Genomic DNA, 16,816 nt, shown 5'->3' on the forward strand with positions numbered 1-16,816 from the left:
TGCACTGAGCCGAGGTCATGCCACTGCACTCCAGCCAGGACGACCGAGCAAGATTCTTTAAAAAAAAAAAAAAAATACACTACATGGCAATGTACAGTAAGTACTAAAAGAATGGTATAATCAGTAAGCATTAGAAGGTTCACAAAAAGGGAGAGTGCACAGGAAACTGGAATTGTAAACAAAGGCTTCGTGAAAGAAGGACTTGAGTTGGGTTTTAAAAGAGTTGAGGAATAAATCCTATATGCAATGAAGAATTATTGACTATGTCCAAGTAAGGCAATGAAATGATTAAGTCAGTTTTTTAAAAAGGTATATGTAGTAGTCAGAATTGTTCACCCTGGATAACTTGTCTGAAAAATTTCCCTGCTCCTCATTTGCCCCCCACCCCTGCCTACGGTCCCTATTTTTCTATATAACTTTTGTTTGTCCTTAAAATTAAGTATGAGTTTTAGAAAGGCTTTCTGATCTCTCCATGCAATATCATACAAGCATCTTCGCTTCTCCCCCTGGGAAAAGTTCTCCTAGTACCTTGTGTTTATTTCTGCATAGCAATTGCATTAAAATGAATTGTTTGTCTTCCCCTCTGACCCATAAGCTACTTGAGGTGAAGAGCTGTGCATGTTTTCTCTCTGTGACTGCAGCAAAAAGCATGTATATAAAAAATAGTAGCTATTCAATGAACATTTGTTGCTTTAAACTGATCTAGTGGTAATATCCCAGATTTGATAAAGAGGGAAAGACTAAAGCCTAAAAGATCAGTTTAAAAACCACTGCAACAATTCAGACATTAAGTAAAGAGTGTTTAAAGGGAGCAGCTTCACTGGGAATAGTAAGGAACTGGTGAAGTTATTGGAATGTGTGACTAACTAGTAATGGGTTAAGAAGAAATAGGTTGTTTTGGGGTTTCAGGCTCAACTTACTAGAAAACAAGAGAGCTGTGAATTCTTGCTTTTTTGTAGTAGTCCTTATCTGGGCACCATGGACTTCTAGAGAGGTCTAGGATATACTTCCAAGGGTCCTTGAAACCCTGAAATTATTTGCAAGTTTATGCATGTAAGGTTAGGTATGTATTTTCCTTGGGAGAGGCTTTATAGTTCTCACTAGATTTTTGGAAGTCTAGACCTTTAAACTTGTTAAGCACTACAGTTCTATTCGAAAGTATAGTATTATCTTAATAATAGCCGTAGTCTTTCTGAGACGTATCATTCTTTAAAAATATTGACTGATGTGGCACCTCACAGTATCTTTTGTCAATTGTTGAAATCAGATTACTGAAAATAATATTGAAAACCCAGAGCCCTGCTGCTTTCTTCTATATAACTTTAAGCAAATTACTTTTCTCTAAGATTTTTCTATTCTATTAAATGCAGTAATGATAATACATGCCTCTTACTGTTGTGAGGACTCCATGAGATAATGTGTATACAATTTTTAGTACTCAATATTAGCTAAATATGATTTGTATGATTACTTATTTAATTCTAACAGTGGCCGTATATTATAATGCCAACATTGTAATAGGTGACCCCCTATCATATCTCATTTAATTCCTCAATCAATTTGATGAAGATCTAGTTTTATGTTCAGGTTACAGACAAGATGGAGACAGGCAAATACCGTGCCTGTGGTCACACAGCTAATTAATGGCTGAGCCAATACTAGAAGAGGTCAGCCAGGCATCTGAAAACAGGTGACTATAGGGCAAGCATGAGAGGGAGCACAGAACAGAACAAGCAGTCAGTGATAGAGTGAGCAGTAGGATGAGAGATCTGGAGTAGCCGTACCAAGGAGACTTTTCAAAACATGTAACACTTACCACAGGACATAAAGGGTCATCTTTTTGCTGGTTAGAAATTAATTCTAGGCTTGACCAGCGGTGGATCTATAAGTGAGTGAATGTAAATTGTGTGTGGGTGGGAGGAAGGCAAGGAAAATGAGACTGGATATGAGAATAGATACGTTGTGACCAGCTGCAGTAGTGATTACAAAATGTTCGTTTACTTTGACCTATTGGACATGGATAAAAATGGGAATACTAGGCATACATTATGCATCCAGATGTTTCATATGTGACAGAAAGTATTTTAAATTCAGTCTGTGAGGTTAATAGATTATTTTAATTATTTTACACACACGGAAAGTGACCGGAATTTACTGTGTACTCACATAACCATCTAGGGCCATCATTGTCAAAGATTGTGTTGTATTTTTCTCCTCATGAGCAACTCTAAGATTTGGTTTGGTTGATTTCAGCTCTGAACAGTACAAGTGATATGGTTTGGATTTATGTTCCTGCCAAATCTCATGTCAAATTGCAACCCCCAGTGTTGAAGATGGGGCCTGGTGGAAGGTGATGGGATCTTGGGGACAAATTTCTCCCTTTGGTGCTGTGCTCATGCTAGTAGAGTTCTCACGAGATCTGGTTGTTTAAAAGCATATAGTCCCTGCACCCCTGTTTCTCTTCCTCCTATTCCAGTCGTGTAAGACATGCCTGTTCCTTTTTGCCTTCAGCCATGATTGTAAGTTTCCTGATACCTCCCCGGTAACCAACAAATGCCAGCATCATGCTCCCTGTACAGCCTTTGGAACTGTGACCCAATTAAACCTCTTTTCTTTATAAATTACTCAGTCTCAGGTATTTCTTTCTCTCTCTCTCTTTTTTTTTTCTTTTTTTTTTGAGACTCAGGTATTTCTTTATAGCAGTATGAGAATAGTCTAATAGACCAAGAATGATTCAAGCCCACTGTACCAAAGCTGGGATTTCAGATAATAAGGACACAAACCCAGAGGGAAATGGATCCAAGGCTTTTTTTCATTAAACAAGAACTCTGGGGATAAGGGGAAAGTAAGGGCCAATACCATTCCCCAGCAGGATGTGGAGGCCATAAGTAGGTCATTCTTAAAACAAAAATTGGGATGTTTTCATTTTTCTGCAGCTTTTTTCTATGTGAGATCTGTTTCAGCACAATGGTTACATTTGGGAGTGAATTACAGTCTTTTAAACAAATAGATATTATTTGTATTTGCTAAAAATTCCATTCATGATTTAGTTGCTAATTGTTTATCTAGCATTTTGCTGCTCATTCTTTTACCTTTGCCTGCTGTTCTTTTGACAATTTTAGAGGAGGATTAAGGAAAAGGGAAAATGAACCACAACTGGGAGAAATATGAAGACTCATAAACTTTGGAAGAGGGACATTATATATATTGACCAATATGATGGTGTTGAATTATATTTTGATTATAAGGTAGTGGCAGTTAGCACATTAGCTTTGACTTCAAACAGACCTGAGTTTAAATCATACCTCTGGAACCTACCTTAACCTTCAGCCTGGAAATTAACCTCCTCAGGCTTCTATTTTCTTATACATTAATGGAAATAATAATGCCGACTTCCTTAGATTTTTGTAAAGATTAAAAACTGTAATTTATATTAAGTACCTAACACATGGCAGTGCTTCTTCACACCTGACTATTCATGGCTCCAATAATTAAGGATAGTTAGGTATTGGCTGTAGATTATACTTTCATTAGATGGCTGAATGTGTTTCTGTTGCTGTAGGTTTCATCGGACTATATTATGAGCAGGACTGTTACTTAAATGACTCTCCAGTGGTAATTAGGCATTATTAGAAGTTGTAATAAGTCTTGTGGTATTCTTGTCATTATCCTAAAATTATTGGACTATTATAGCCCATTTATAGGTAGATTAGAACATATATTCTCCACCCTTTAAAAGCCCATACTCCATTCAGTTTAAAGACTGTGGTAATAAAAACAGGAAAAAAGCAAATCTCCCAAACCATCATGCTGCATATTATCTTTCTTAGTAGGAAGTTACAAGGAAGAAGTTGAAAGCAGTGGGCGTAGAATGAGCTATTTTCATTATCAGCTGATTTTAATGTGCGTGTTGTGTCCATTCCCAGGTAGATAGGGTTCTGAATGAGTTACCATCTTCCAAAAAAACATATTGTTTTGCCAAGAAATAATTTAGTTCCAGTAGAGTTCTGCCACACCATGTTCATTGCTTTGGAAAATTATAATTAAGAAGCTCATTCAGTATTTGCCAGTTAAAACAATGATCTAGTTAGACTGATCGCCCCACCTAATTTCTAGCTCCAGATATGGGCCTCCTACTGAATGAACACATATCCTTGAGTACTAGTGTATGCATTCTAACAGGAGCACAGGGGCCAATGCCCAGAGGGCATAGACAAAGCTTCTCAGTAGAAATTGCCTGGAATTTTGCTGATGTCGGAAATATATATAGCTCCCTGTTTAAGATTATTACACGTCTTTTCTTTCATAAACCAAGTTTCCAATCTGTATTTAAAATGCAAATTAATGCTTTAAGTAACTATGAAGTCAATAAGTACTAGCTTCCCCCTGCCCCCCACCCACTTTTATTTAAATGGGAAAGTGAGTTTCAGTGATTGCTTTTGATTTGGAATCGTAGAAGATCAGTGGCTGAGAAAATCTTTTGGGATTATCTGGTTAAGTTCCCTTTTCACAGGTGAGGCAAATTAAGGCACAGACAGGTGAGCCAGACACTAGCCTCCTAACTTATGGTTCGGCATTGGAAGCACTGGCTAGCTGCTTTTTTTTTTTTCCTCTCCTGTAATTTTTGTCTTTTATTTCCTTTGACAGAAATCTGGTTCCCCTTCCTTTATCCTTTTACAGGACCTATTCTGAAGATATTATGCCTGTCCATAAACTGAAGAACATCTCATTGACTGTGACAATGGGCGAGATGAATGATAGGTTATAAATATTTCTCTGTTGCTTAATAGCTAACAATCTTCTCCAAGGACTGTGGATTCCTGTTCCCTGCTCATCATGTCATGGACATCTGCCAGGAACCATCTTTGATGGTGTGAAAATCTTGAATACCTAAGAGGGAAATTTTAGACTTGTTAGAAAGGAACCAAGCAATTGAGACCTTAGATAGAACTTAGAATTCTCACCTAGGTTTGTTGGGTAATTGTTACTTCAAAAAAATGCAATTTCTGTTCTCTCTTTCCTCCAACCATTTATCTGGGAAGCAAGTTATTGACAACCCAGAACTGATTGTTGGAGCTGGGGAAAATGGTGTGAGATGTAAGAAAATGTAACTGAGATAATACAAACAAAAGATTTTACAATATATTATCCTCCAAGACATCTATTAAAAAAATTGATAGCAAAAATGTGCAGTGTTTCAAGACTTTTCTTTTTCTTTTTCTTTTAAATAACAGATTTAAAGTAGAACAAAAAGTAGACTTCAAAGATGTTTTATATTCTTTGAACATAACCGAGATGTTTAGTGCTGGCTGCGACCTTTCTGGAATAACAGGTAGTATGATAAATAATTCTTATATTATCATGTTAATTTGTTTTGTTAGGACTACATTAACTAACTGAGCTTAAAACCAAAAGAGCATTCAGCTCTGATAAATATACGCACAGTGAATAAATGTCATAGTCATGTTGAGCTATCTGTAAACAAGTATTTTATTTTATGTTTAAGTAGCTTTTCTTAATGAAAGTCAAAAAGCATTTTGGAATGTTAGATAAGCACTCTGGCTATACTTCTAATAAAACTACATAAAAGTATTATATGGGTTTTTATTTCTGCCCTGTTTGGATTTCCTCATCTGAATAATGGGAATTACAACTTTGAGTCTCTCATCTAAGTAGAGCTAATACAACTCTTAGAAACCAATTTGCAAATGTTAATTCACTAATATAAGAACACATGCAATAGTCATCCATAAGCTGCTGAATGATGAGCGCAATCAAGAAATTGTAACGCTACAGTTTGCAGATTTAGCAACGGTGTCTTTTGGGCTGACAACAAATCTGAGAAGATGGAGCTTTTATGCTCACTTGCACTGGGGGAATCCTGCATGGTTAACACGTTCACTTGCACAACAAAGCCAACACAGTCTATGAACTCTTCGAGTTTCAGTGGTACTCAGTAGTTCAAAAATAACTAGCTAAAAAAAAATGGATGAAGAGAGCCAATTTGTCCCAAGTTACTTACCCTCTTTTAAATTCAGTCTTCTGTTCTATAAAAAGGGCCTAAGCTTGTCTGATGAGGTTGTAAACCATAACGTGAAATACTGCAGAAATGTTTTATGTATTTATTTCTATATAGCTCTCTGGGCTTTGGAAACATGTTGTTAATTTAGTCATCATTCATCAGTTGTGTGGGCAAATGAGTAGAATGAAAAACTTTCCTGATGGAGGAGGTGAATGAGGTCACAAATATCAAAATGTTCATTATCACCTTCACACATGATGTGGCTACTCATTCTCACACTGACAGATAGATCTGACTTCTCTGACAATTTTATCAGCACTAGGTATGAGATGGTCAACATTAAATACTGCAACAGGATGCTCTGTGTGCCCTGAGACACAACCACCTCTTCAACCTTCAATAATCCAAACTATTTTTCATACACTTCCTTTTCTTAAACTTCTTTCCAGCCATAGAGAGATCACTCAATTTGCCTCAGACACTTCAAATAGCCACTTGTTCTGCAAATTCCCAGACACTTGTTCTGCAAATTCTCCTGTTACAGGCAGATTTTTAAAGAAAATACTTCCAAAATGTTTCATAAAAGACTTTATTCAAGAAAATAACCCAGAGCAGAAAAGAATAAATGTCCAGCATTTTCTGTTCTTTCCCTCTTGAGTTACTTATTTGAGCTGTTTTAACCATTTTGGTTCTGTCTTATTGCCTAGAATAGAATAGTCATAGCCAATGCTGATACCTCTACTGGTAGGTAGGAGCACAGTAAATTCTCTGCTATCTCTACTTATCATTTGTACAATAAACATTCACTAAAGGTTACTATGAAACAGCCCAACACTAGTCTTATGGGCCATCTGTGTGAAAGGGATACTACCTTATATTTATATAGTTCACAAGTTTTGAATGAAATAATTGTATAGAGTTACTTTGAAAACTTTGAGAAAAATATTTGATTTCTCACTCAGTTACTACTCCTTGTGTAACCTGTAGTAAAATATTTAACCTTTCTGAGTGTAAGCATTCTAATCTGTTAAGTGAGACAATATAGTGACTGGGGAAAAAAATAAAAGAATGTATGTAAATCATCTACTTTAACATTTGGCACATAGTTAAATATGAAACAGCAAGTGGGAAAAGTATCACATTAATATTACTTGCACATCTAGCAAATATATTGGTTTCTGGTTCTCTTAATTTAATAACAATGTACTTAGAATTTTCATGTAAAAATTAAAAGAAATAATTATTATGAAGGTACAATGAATGAGTTTATAGCGTTCACATTCTTCTAACCTATCATATTTCAGGGCCTGTTCTTTTCCTAAGACTGGGTTTTGTCTGCAGTGAGATGGAACAAAGGAGACTAAATGATTTAGTCTAATAACCAGGGAGTCATTTGGGCTCGTGCCATTGCTAAACTGGGTGAAATTCTTTACTCCTTCCTAACCTGCTTTGTGGTCTTTATTCTTGGTGTGGGCCACTAGGTCATTCCCTCTGTGTTTGTTTGTCTTATTCCAGGCAATCCTGGGAGAAGAAGGTGCTTATTTGCCGGACCTTGAGAGAACATTCTCTTGCATTTCAGTTAATTCACACTAATAGAGTAGATGTCCATCTCTCTCCACTTTGCAGGTTTCCATCACTAGACATACTCAGATGCATTGACTTATTTATTATTGGCTTATATATGACAAATATTTATAGCAAGCCAATTATGAGCCAGGCAGTTTTCTAGAGCATGCTTCCTTTGTCCTCTGAGGAACATTGTCAGATCTATCTTGTCTTGCAAGGCAAGCTTGACATGCCTTCTGGGCTCCCAGTTTCACTTCTTCCTTCTTGAGGAGATTATACTTGCAAGTCACTCTACCAGAAACGCTTCACCTACACATCGGTTCCACCAAGGGGATAAAAAGGAGCATTCATTCTCAGCTTGTATCCACACCAGAACAAAACGTTATAAGACACGATCTTATGCTGAAAATTTTAACAGGTTTTAAAGTGTATCTCTGAAGTGATTTTGTAACAGGTGACACAGAAGTTCCTTAGAATTTCATAGCTTCCCCAGATTTGAAGGCAAGTACATTTTATTTTAAACTAAGATCAAAACTAAATACAGAATATAAAAGGCACTTTGGCTTTGAGGTTAAATATATAGGGTGAGATTAATTCAAATCTGGAAAGCCTCTTTCATTCTGTCTATAGACAATGGCTAAGGGAAGAAAAGCTCTCTGTCCCTTCAAATATTTCACTTAGTTGGATACATGATTTGAGGCTTACATCATTTACCTTTTATATCACAGAAAAACTTGATCTCTCTCTCTCTCTCTCTCTCTGTATATATGTCATGTCTGGAAGAGCTAAGTCTAAATCACCTTTATCTGTAGCAAATTGACTAAATAGGAAAAAGTTCATTTATTTGTTTCCTTGCCTTTGATCATTTGAAAATGTAATGATGCTGGGCGTGGTGGCTCATGCCTGTAATCCCAGAAATTTGGGAGGCCAAGGCGGACAGATCACCTGAGGTCAGGAGTTCGAGACCTGGCCAACATGCCAAAACCCCATCTCTACTAAAAATACAAAAATTAACCGAGTGTGGGTGTGGTGGCAGGCGCCTATAATCCCAGCTGCTTGGGAGGCTGAGATGGTAGAATGGTTTGAATCTGGGAGGCAGAGGTTGCAGTGAGCTGAGATCGTGCCATTGCACTTCAACCTGGGTGACAGAGCAAGACTCCATCTCCAAAAAAAGTAATTAATCTGGGACCTAATAGGTAATGGCTTTTGATTTTAACTCTTAAATACACTTTTGTGTATTTTTTTTTAACCAGATTCATCTGAAGTGTATGTTTCCCAAGTCATGCAGAAAGTTTTCTTTGAGATAAATGAAGATGGCAGTGAAGCTGCAACATCAACTGGTAGGGTCAATGATTTCTGGCCAAGCTAGAAGGAAAGATGGGGAGAGGATGAACATTACTGTGCTGACCCTTTTGAAGTATTGTAATCTTTTTCTTCTGCTATCTAATACACTGCAGGAGGAAAAAAAGGAAATGGTTGTATACACTGTTCATATTTCTCTTCAGTCACAGCATGATACAAAAAGGAAGGGAAGGGGTAGGAGTTGAGGCCTGTCTACTGATATTTGCTCACTTGTGAATTGGATTACCTGAAAATTAGCAGATAGGACCTGTGGAGAAAATTTTGGGGTTCAAATATAAAATCTTTATTTTTTAGGAATGCTCACCCTTACATAATTGTATTTTATTTCATTCTTTCACTACACCAAGTTAGTCTCCACTTTGCTAATTTGATTCTTGTTATTATTTCTGTGGCAGTGGCTCTCAAACTTAACCTGCACATAAAAATCACCTGGGAAGCTTTAAAAACTCCTATGCCCAGTCTACACCCCAAAATAATTAAATCGGTATTTCTGGAAGTAAAATCCAGACTCCAATATTTTCTTAGGTTTTCTTAAGCGATACCAATGTGCATCGAAGAACCAGTGCTCCATAGTGGTTTGCAGCTTGCCCTTTTTATTACAAATGTGGTGCATAGACCAACAACAGCACCACTTGGGACCTTGTTAGAAATGTAACATCTCAGGTCCAAAACCTAGACCGACTGAATCAGAATCTGCATTTTGCAAGATCACTAGGAAATTTGCATGTACATTCTAGTTTGAGAACCACTCTTCTAGGCCATATTTCCTTGAACAAATGACATTTTAAATAACATCTGTGCTGCATGTAAATAATGCTTGAAAAATAATTAGAAAAAAGCCCTAAAATCAATTAGAAATGGACAAGCAACTTTAATAAATTCCTCATAAGTCTATTTTAATTCCTTTTACTATTTGGATTTTAATCAATATTTAAAAGCTATTTATCATTTAAAATGTCTAACTGATAAATATATAAAAATTGATATTCATTTATTAATTTCTTGATTAATTTGCAATGCTGCATTGGGCCAATGGATTTTGACATCTGGATGAAACACACTGGACTCCATTATGATTTTGTCATCTGAAAGATTTTGCATTGCTGTGCTCAAGGAACTTGAATTGTAGGGGATGAGCTATATTAATCTTTGGAGAAGTCAAAAGGTTCTATTTGGATGAAATTGCTGGATCATGTAGACAAATTTTCCAGCTGCTTTCAAACAGTACTGAGAAAGTCCTCATAGATTTTTGTTTGATCTCATTATATTGGTGAGGAAACAGTCCCAGCAATGTAAAGTGGCTTACCTGAGGTCCTACTATTGATTGACAGCAGCATTTGAACACAACTCATGTTCCCTGACTTTAAGTTCAGAGCTCTTTATGTTATTGCCCACTGTCCCTCATTTTAAGTCTAAACTTTTCTAGGATTCTGTAACAATCACTAAGAGAAAACAGATGAATCAATAGTAAAACTCAGAATTGTCAGCCTGGATATTTTGACTTTCAGAAATCCACTCAGGGACTGCTCAAAAGCAGAAAAAGTCCAAGTATTCACTGTGAATGGGAATGGGAGTAAAACTGACCTTGCTTTTGGATTTATCTTTATTATTATTATTATTATTATTATTATACTTTAAGTTCTAGGGTACATGTGCATAACGTGCAGGTATGTTACATATGTATACTTGTGCCATGTTGGTGTGCTGCACCCATCAACTTGTCAGCACCCATCAACTCGTCATTTACATCAGGTATAACTCCTAATGCAATCCCTCCTCCCTCCTCCCTCCCCACGATAGGCCCCGGTGTGTGATGTTCCCCTTCCCGAGTCCAAGTGATCTCATTGTTCAGTTCCCACCTATGAGTGAGAACATACGGTGTTTGGTTTTCTGTTCTTGCCATAGTTTGCTGAGAATGATGGTTTCCAGCTGCATCCTAATAATTCATACATGAGCCTATATTCACTGGTTATTTGGGTAGCATACCCTTGATATTCTGGATAGGAGAATGCCAGTCATGTTATCATACTAAGATTATATTTGACTGTTTTACAATCCTAATGATATGTAGTGATTTTATTTTTCCTGGGGTCTGAAAATAACAGTACAAAATAATTATATTATTGGTAAAGACAGTATCTGAATTAAGCATAAAACATTTAATCTAGATAGGAAAAATATGTAACTTTTTATATTTTCCCATTCTAAATATTGACAAATGATATAATGGAGCAGAATAATATCAATTATCACAGAAAGTAATTTTTAAGACAGCAAATTTCTGCTTCAAATCTCATAATAAAAATCTCACACACATTCACTGCCAAATCCTAAAAACTCTGAGCTCACAGAATAATTTTGAAAGAGTAAGTAAAAAAAAAATTAATTTGAGCTCAGATGTGATTACCACAAACCCGAAGTATAAAAACAAAGTGCAAACATACCTAAATAGGAATTAGGAATTACAAACATTGTAGAAATAAATCATATAATGCAAATAAAAAGTGAACAGAAAATTACTGTTTAAAAGATAAATTTTTTCAACTGCTTTCACTAAATTGAATCTGGTATCTGGCTTTCTTCTTCACTGAGCATAAATATGAAGTTAGAATTATTCTGTGAGTGACCTAATATTTATTCTTCAGTACTTTGGTTTTTAAATTTATTGCAAATTCCTCTGTATATAGAAAATAGTTATTTTTCCACATGTTAACTCCTTACACAAAATTAGTTTTCCTATCTATAAAATGTATTATGAATATACTTTCTTTACTGATCTTTTAATGCAAGTATCTAAATAACTGTTATCTCTATTTTATAGGCGTACACATCCCTGTGATCATGAGTCTGGCTCAAAACCAATTTGTAGCAAATCATCCATTTCTGTTTATTATGAAGCATAACCCAACAGGTACCTTTTTTGAGAATTCTTTGGGGGAACTGATTATGTTAGGCAGAACTAGTTCCAGTTTCTAATTGCATTGTTTTAAAAACAATGAAAGTTTTAGAATTGATGAGACTGCATTAACACAACTTCAATTCTAGTAATGGATATGTCAGTGTTCAAATGTATTCTAAGTATGTCATTTGATCTCTATGTCTAACCTTTAGATAATTCTAATTTTTTAGAATTAATATATAATTATGTAGTATGGAGCTTCATTGGGCATCAATGCACAAGTCATTTGTTCTTTCAATGGATATTTGTTAAGTGCATTTTATATACCAGGTATTGTATTTTAAGAGAAGACAGAGGCCTAAAATAGGGCAGTGGTAATAATAACTGCCATCATGGCTACTATATGTGGTAGCCATTTCATATAACGATCACTAAAGCTGAAACCACTCCAAAAGATTAGATATTTGACTAGTAAAGACACAAAAACTCAGAGAAAGATTGTATAGTTTGTCTCAGGTTACATAACTAGAAAGTGTCAGAGTGGGAATGCCGGTCAACTGTCTGTGTATGATGCCACATTGGGGATGGAAATTGAGAGGTGTGGAGTTGTGAAAGAACTCAGATGTGGATGCCAGAACAGTCAGTGACTAGTGTAGGTTCTGAGGGGAAGGAAGGAGTCAAATCTCCAACTTGGTCAACTGGTGAAAGATGATGCAGTTAGGTAAAAAAGGGAGTGTGGAAGTAGTGGATTGGATTGGCACTGGGCACAATGCCAACACAGGGAGATGCAGATTGTCTGGATGGATGCTTCAGCACTTTCTCCTGGGAATAAGAGAAGCCAGAAATGTGAATACAGTGGGAAAACTGTCAAGTTTATGTTTAGGATCCTTCAGCAGTCATAATGCTCATGTGAGAGTTATAAGCCACAGGATAGTAGAAATTGCATTTTACTCATCTCTGTATTCAGGCCAATATTTGGCAAAACGACTTGCACATAATATCAGTTTCTCTATAGACACAGGGTGTGAAATTGGGTAGGGCTCAAGTTCCAGCTGAATTCACTAAGAGTTGTGAAACAAGTTGCTTGTCCTTTCTAAGCCACATTTCTCCTGTATTTTATTTGAACATAATAATTGTACTCATCTCACAGAGTTACATAAAAGAATTTTTGAAGCCTGTAACACTGTGCCTGGCACATACTAAGTGTTCATTGTGAATAAATTAATATGAATGAGTGAGTGAATAAAAGAAGAAACGCGAGTGAAAAAGTATAAAGTCATTTACAGGGAGAAGAGACATAGTTAAGTGCAGAATCTGAATCTGTTAGATTAACTAGGGATACTGATATTTTTGGCCCAGTAAGGGATACATCACTCTTTTTTTGGCTCAATGAAACTCATGCTGAGTAACCCTTCTCAAAGTCATATTTTAAAAACAATGAAAGTTTTAGAATTGATGAGACTGCATTAACACAACTTCAATTCTAGTAATGGATATGTCAGTGTTCAAATGTATTCTAAGTATGTCATTTGATCTCTATGTCTAACCTTTAGATAATTCTAATTTTTTAGAATTAATATATAATTATGTAGTATGGAGCTTCATTGGGCATCAACACACAAGTAAATAATGGCATTTAGAATAATTATGTTTTACTCTATTTTCCAAGTTGATGACTTGTTATATGCCAAGGCCAAGTAACAGCTATCTGTTTTACAGCAAAAATTCAAAACCCACTTATCTGTTTATTTGTGATAATGCTTAACTAGCAGATCTTAATGACAGTTTGAACTGTTTTATGTTCTTTATTGTAATGAGACTTTCTAAACTAGGGTTGCTCCTTTAAAGTATTGTTTAAAATAAATGGACACTCATTTATCATGGACTGTTCATTGTTGCCTAATAAAATGTAGAAAGGGCTGTTATCTTAAGATAATACATATTTAGTGATTTATCAATTTTTCTCTTGCAAATGAACTCAAGAAATCATTGAGATTAATGAAGATAGTGATTTAGCATCACCATAGTGAACTATTAAATGGCTTCATGGTATACATAAAATGTATTCTGTTGATGATTTCTGAAGTATGAGGATGAATGATTTTAGGTTTAGTACAACCAATTTTTATGTAGCCTGGAAATTTTCTTTTATCCAAACAGTCCTTTTGTGTAAAATCTATACATTATTTGGATTTTCCTATCAGATGAGTTTTATACTGCAGTATATTCATCTAAAGCCCTTACTAAGCTAAACATCTAGAACAATAAAGCACTTTTTTAAGGTTGAAGATATAGGCCCACTTTATAGGCTTTGAGAAGAAAATTGTGAAAGATACTCATGAAAGGTACCATTCCTGAAAAAATAGTCAATTATGATTTTGAAATTGACAGGACTCCAGACATAATGAAAGTTATTGCGTTTAGAACTCTTTTGGGTCATGTGTTGAGGGGAGAAGCAGATTGCAGAATATCCATTAAGAATTTTTTTTCTAGCCATTAGCTTGGTAATGCTATTGTATTGTAATATTAGGAGATAAAAGTTGGTTCCATCTGATGAAGATATTGTATAAATATGTTGATTAAATATGGGGATACCTATTTAGAAAGGAAGCATGAAGATAAAAAATAATAATCACTTTTGCTTCAGTCTGCCTCTAAATTCTTCGCTATTATGTCAAGGGAGATTTCGTTAATCTGCCCAATTTAGTAGTGAGTAGACTGATGATGACATGAAGACTCAATTCAAAATGTGATTCTTCCTGAAGAAACAGATTGAAAAGGCTGGTACTAATGGCTTTTATGTAACATTCTACACTTCTAGGTATTTAAAATTTTAAGATATTGTGTTCAATTATAAGTTAGTGTTTATAGAATTTACTTTAAAATGTTTCCAGGCAAACTATTCTGATGAGCATTTTAATGCCATAGCATTATGGCATTAGTATTATGAAGATAAAAGAGTCACTGCTTATTCCTATTGTGACTAAATGTAATATCTATTCTGGGAAATGTATTTATGTATCTTTATCTATCTGAAATATTGGAGTATTTGTTTTCTTTTTCCCATATTTATTTTAATATTTTGAAACAAAACATTGTTGACTATAATTATTCATAATAAAAAGTAAAATCTGGGTTGGGCGCGGTGGCTCACGCCTGTAATCCCAGCACTTTGGGAGGCTGAGGAGGGCGGATCATGAGGTCAGGAAATCCAGACCATCCTGGCTAACATGGTGAAACCCTGTCTCTACTAAAAATACAACAAATTAGCCAGACGTAGTGGCGGGCGCCTGTAGTCCCAGCTACTTGGGAGGCTGAGGCAGGAGAATGGTGTGAACCCGGGAGGCGGAGCTTGCAGTGAGCCAAGATCGCGCCATTGCACTCCAGCCTGGGTGACAGAGCGAGACTCTGTCTCAAAAGCAAAAACAACAACAACAGCAAAAACAAAACAAACGAACAAAATATATAAAATCTGCTAGAGTTTATATCTATTTTCATGTTATTGGTTCTTCAAAGAGTGTGTCTTTGAACTGAATAGTAGAGTTAATAAAAAAAAAAGGGCCATGCTACTATTATTTCAAATACATTTAAATATCATTTTCATTAGCTTTAAAATTATGCAAAATTGATCGCCTTGGAAATTAACCTTTATTACATCTGAGCGTAAGGGACTTAAGGAAACATTTGACATTGATTGATTTAGGTCACTTCTCTTAACCCAGTTGAAAAGAACGGTGAATAAATTTTGGTACATCATTCTTTCTGTTTTGTCCTTCAGTTCTTAGTTCCTTTTCACTTGCAAACACAGAATGGTTGAAAACAGGTATTTGCATTTATGCTGTATACTATATCACTTTGGTGAGGATTTGAAAACACTAGAGATATAAAAATATTGTCTTTGGCAGTAAAGTAGGCTTTGATTCAGTGCTGAAAAAGGAGAACTGAGAAGTTGCACTTTTAACCCTGAAGGCTTACATTACATGCATAAAATGATGACTGCTAATGCCTTAAATTTAAAACTCTACCATGCTCATCACCATTTTATTATGCTATGTTCTCCAGACTGGGTTTCTATATTTAGAAGAACACCTCTCTGTCATTTTATTTTTATTTTTGCTTCCCTCTATGAAAAACAGGATTAATGCTTTTTCCATGACAGGCTGCAGTGGATATTAATTTACTTCATAAATTACCAGAAAATGATTAATAATGATATAATTATGAATTTGAGACAAAGGAGGCTTTGCTATTAGACACCACCTATTTATCTTACAGAGAAAAAAGACCAAATAATATGTTAAATATTAGGAAAAACTAATTATTGTCAGTTGTTTTCTCCAGAAATTCCTAAAATATGTTTGTTTGTTTGTTTCCCTAGAATCAATTTTGTTTATGGGAAGAGTGACAAATCCTGACACCCAAGAGATAAAAGGAAGAGATTTAGATTCACTGTGAATGAAAATACAGCCTCAGAATAAAAGATGATTTCTCGAAAATAGTTGATTGGCTAAATATCATCATCTTGACAATATTTGCTCTATATCTTATATCTTTTCTATTTTAAACTGTGCCTGTGTTAATAGATATCTGTCTTGATGAATAAGTAAAGTTAGGTATACATTTATTTCTGTTCTTTTTGCATGTTTTAGAAAATCTATGTGCATCTAAAACCTTGAGCATACATAAAATATTACCATTCACATGTTAGAATAATCCTGTCTATAATATCTTAATTATCAAATTCTTGTCTTATATATCAAATTTATTATATCCTAAAATACTGGACTATTAAACTCACGCATAGCACCATTATCTAGCTATGGGGAGGTAAGGTCAAGAGACCGTGGCCATGGTACATGTCTCACTGGGGTGTCACTTAAGACACAGAGAACCAATATTCCTTGCAGTAGAGGAGCTTTGGGCATTTCACTAATCTTAACTTGTTGTTTGACATGTTACATTTAATA

At 35.3% G+C, this 16,816-nt stretch overlaps 1 protein-coding gene across 1 annotated transcript in view; it reads left to right on the plus strand.

Annotated features, from left to right (window-relative positions):
* SERPINI2 (serpin peptidase inhibitor, clade I (pancpin), member 2) overlaps window positions 1–16,472 on the plus strand; it is a 37,618-nt gene extending 21,146 nt beyond the window's left edge. The window contains exons 8-11 of the mRNA XM_011944624.1: window positions 5,235–5,332; window positions 8,842–8,928; window positions 11,772–11,861; window positions 16,228–16,472. Of these exons, the coding sequence (XP_011800014.1) occupies window positions 5,235–5,332; window positions 8,842–8,928; window positions 11,772–11,861; window positions 16,228–16,304 (352 nt within the window). The 3' untranslated portion in view covers window positions 16,305–16,472. The remainder of the gene's footprint in view (window positions 1–5,234; window positions 5,333–8,841; window positions 8,929–11,771; window positions 11,862–16,227) is intronic.
* The last annotated feature ends 344 nt before the right edge of the window (window positions 16,473–16,816 follow it).

This window comes from Colobus angolensis, unplaced genomic scaffold, assembly GCF_000951035.1.
Source record: "Colobus angolensis palliatus isolate OR3802 unplaced genomic scaffold, Cang.pa_1.0 Scaffold234, whole genome shotgun sequence".
Lineage (NCBI taxonomy): Eukaryota > Metazoa > Chordata > Mammalia > Primates > Cercopithecidae > Colobus > Colobus angolensis.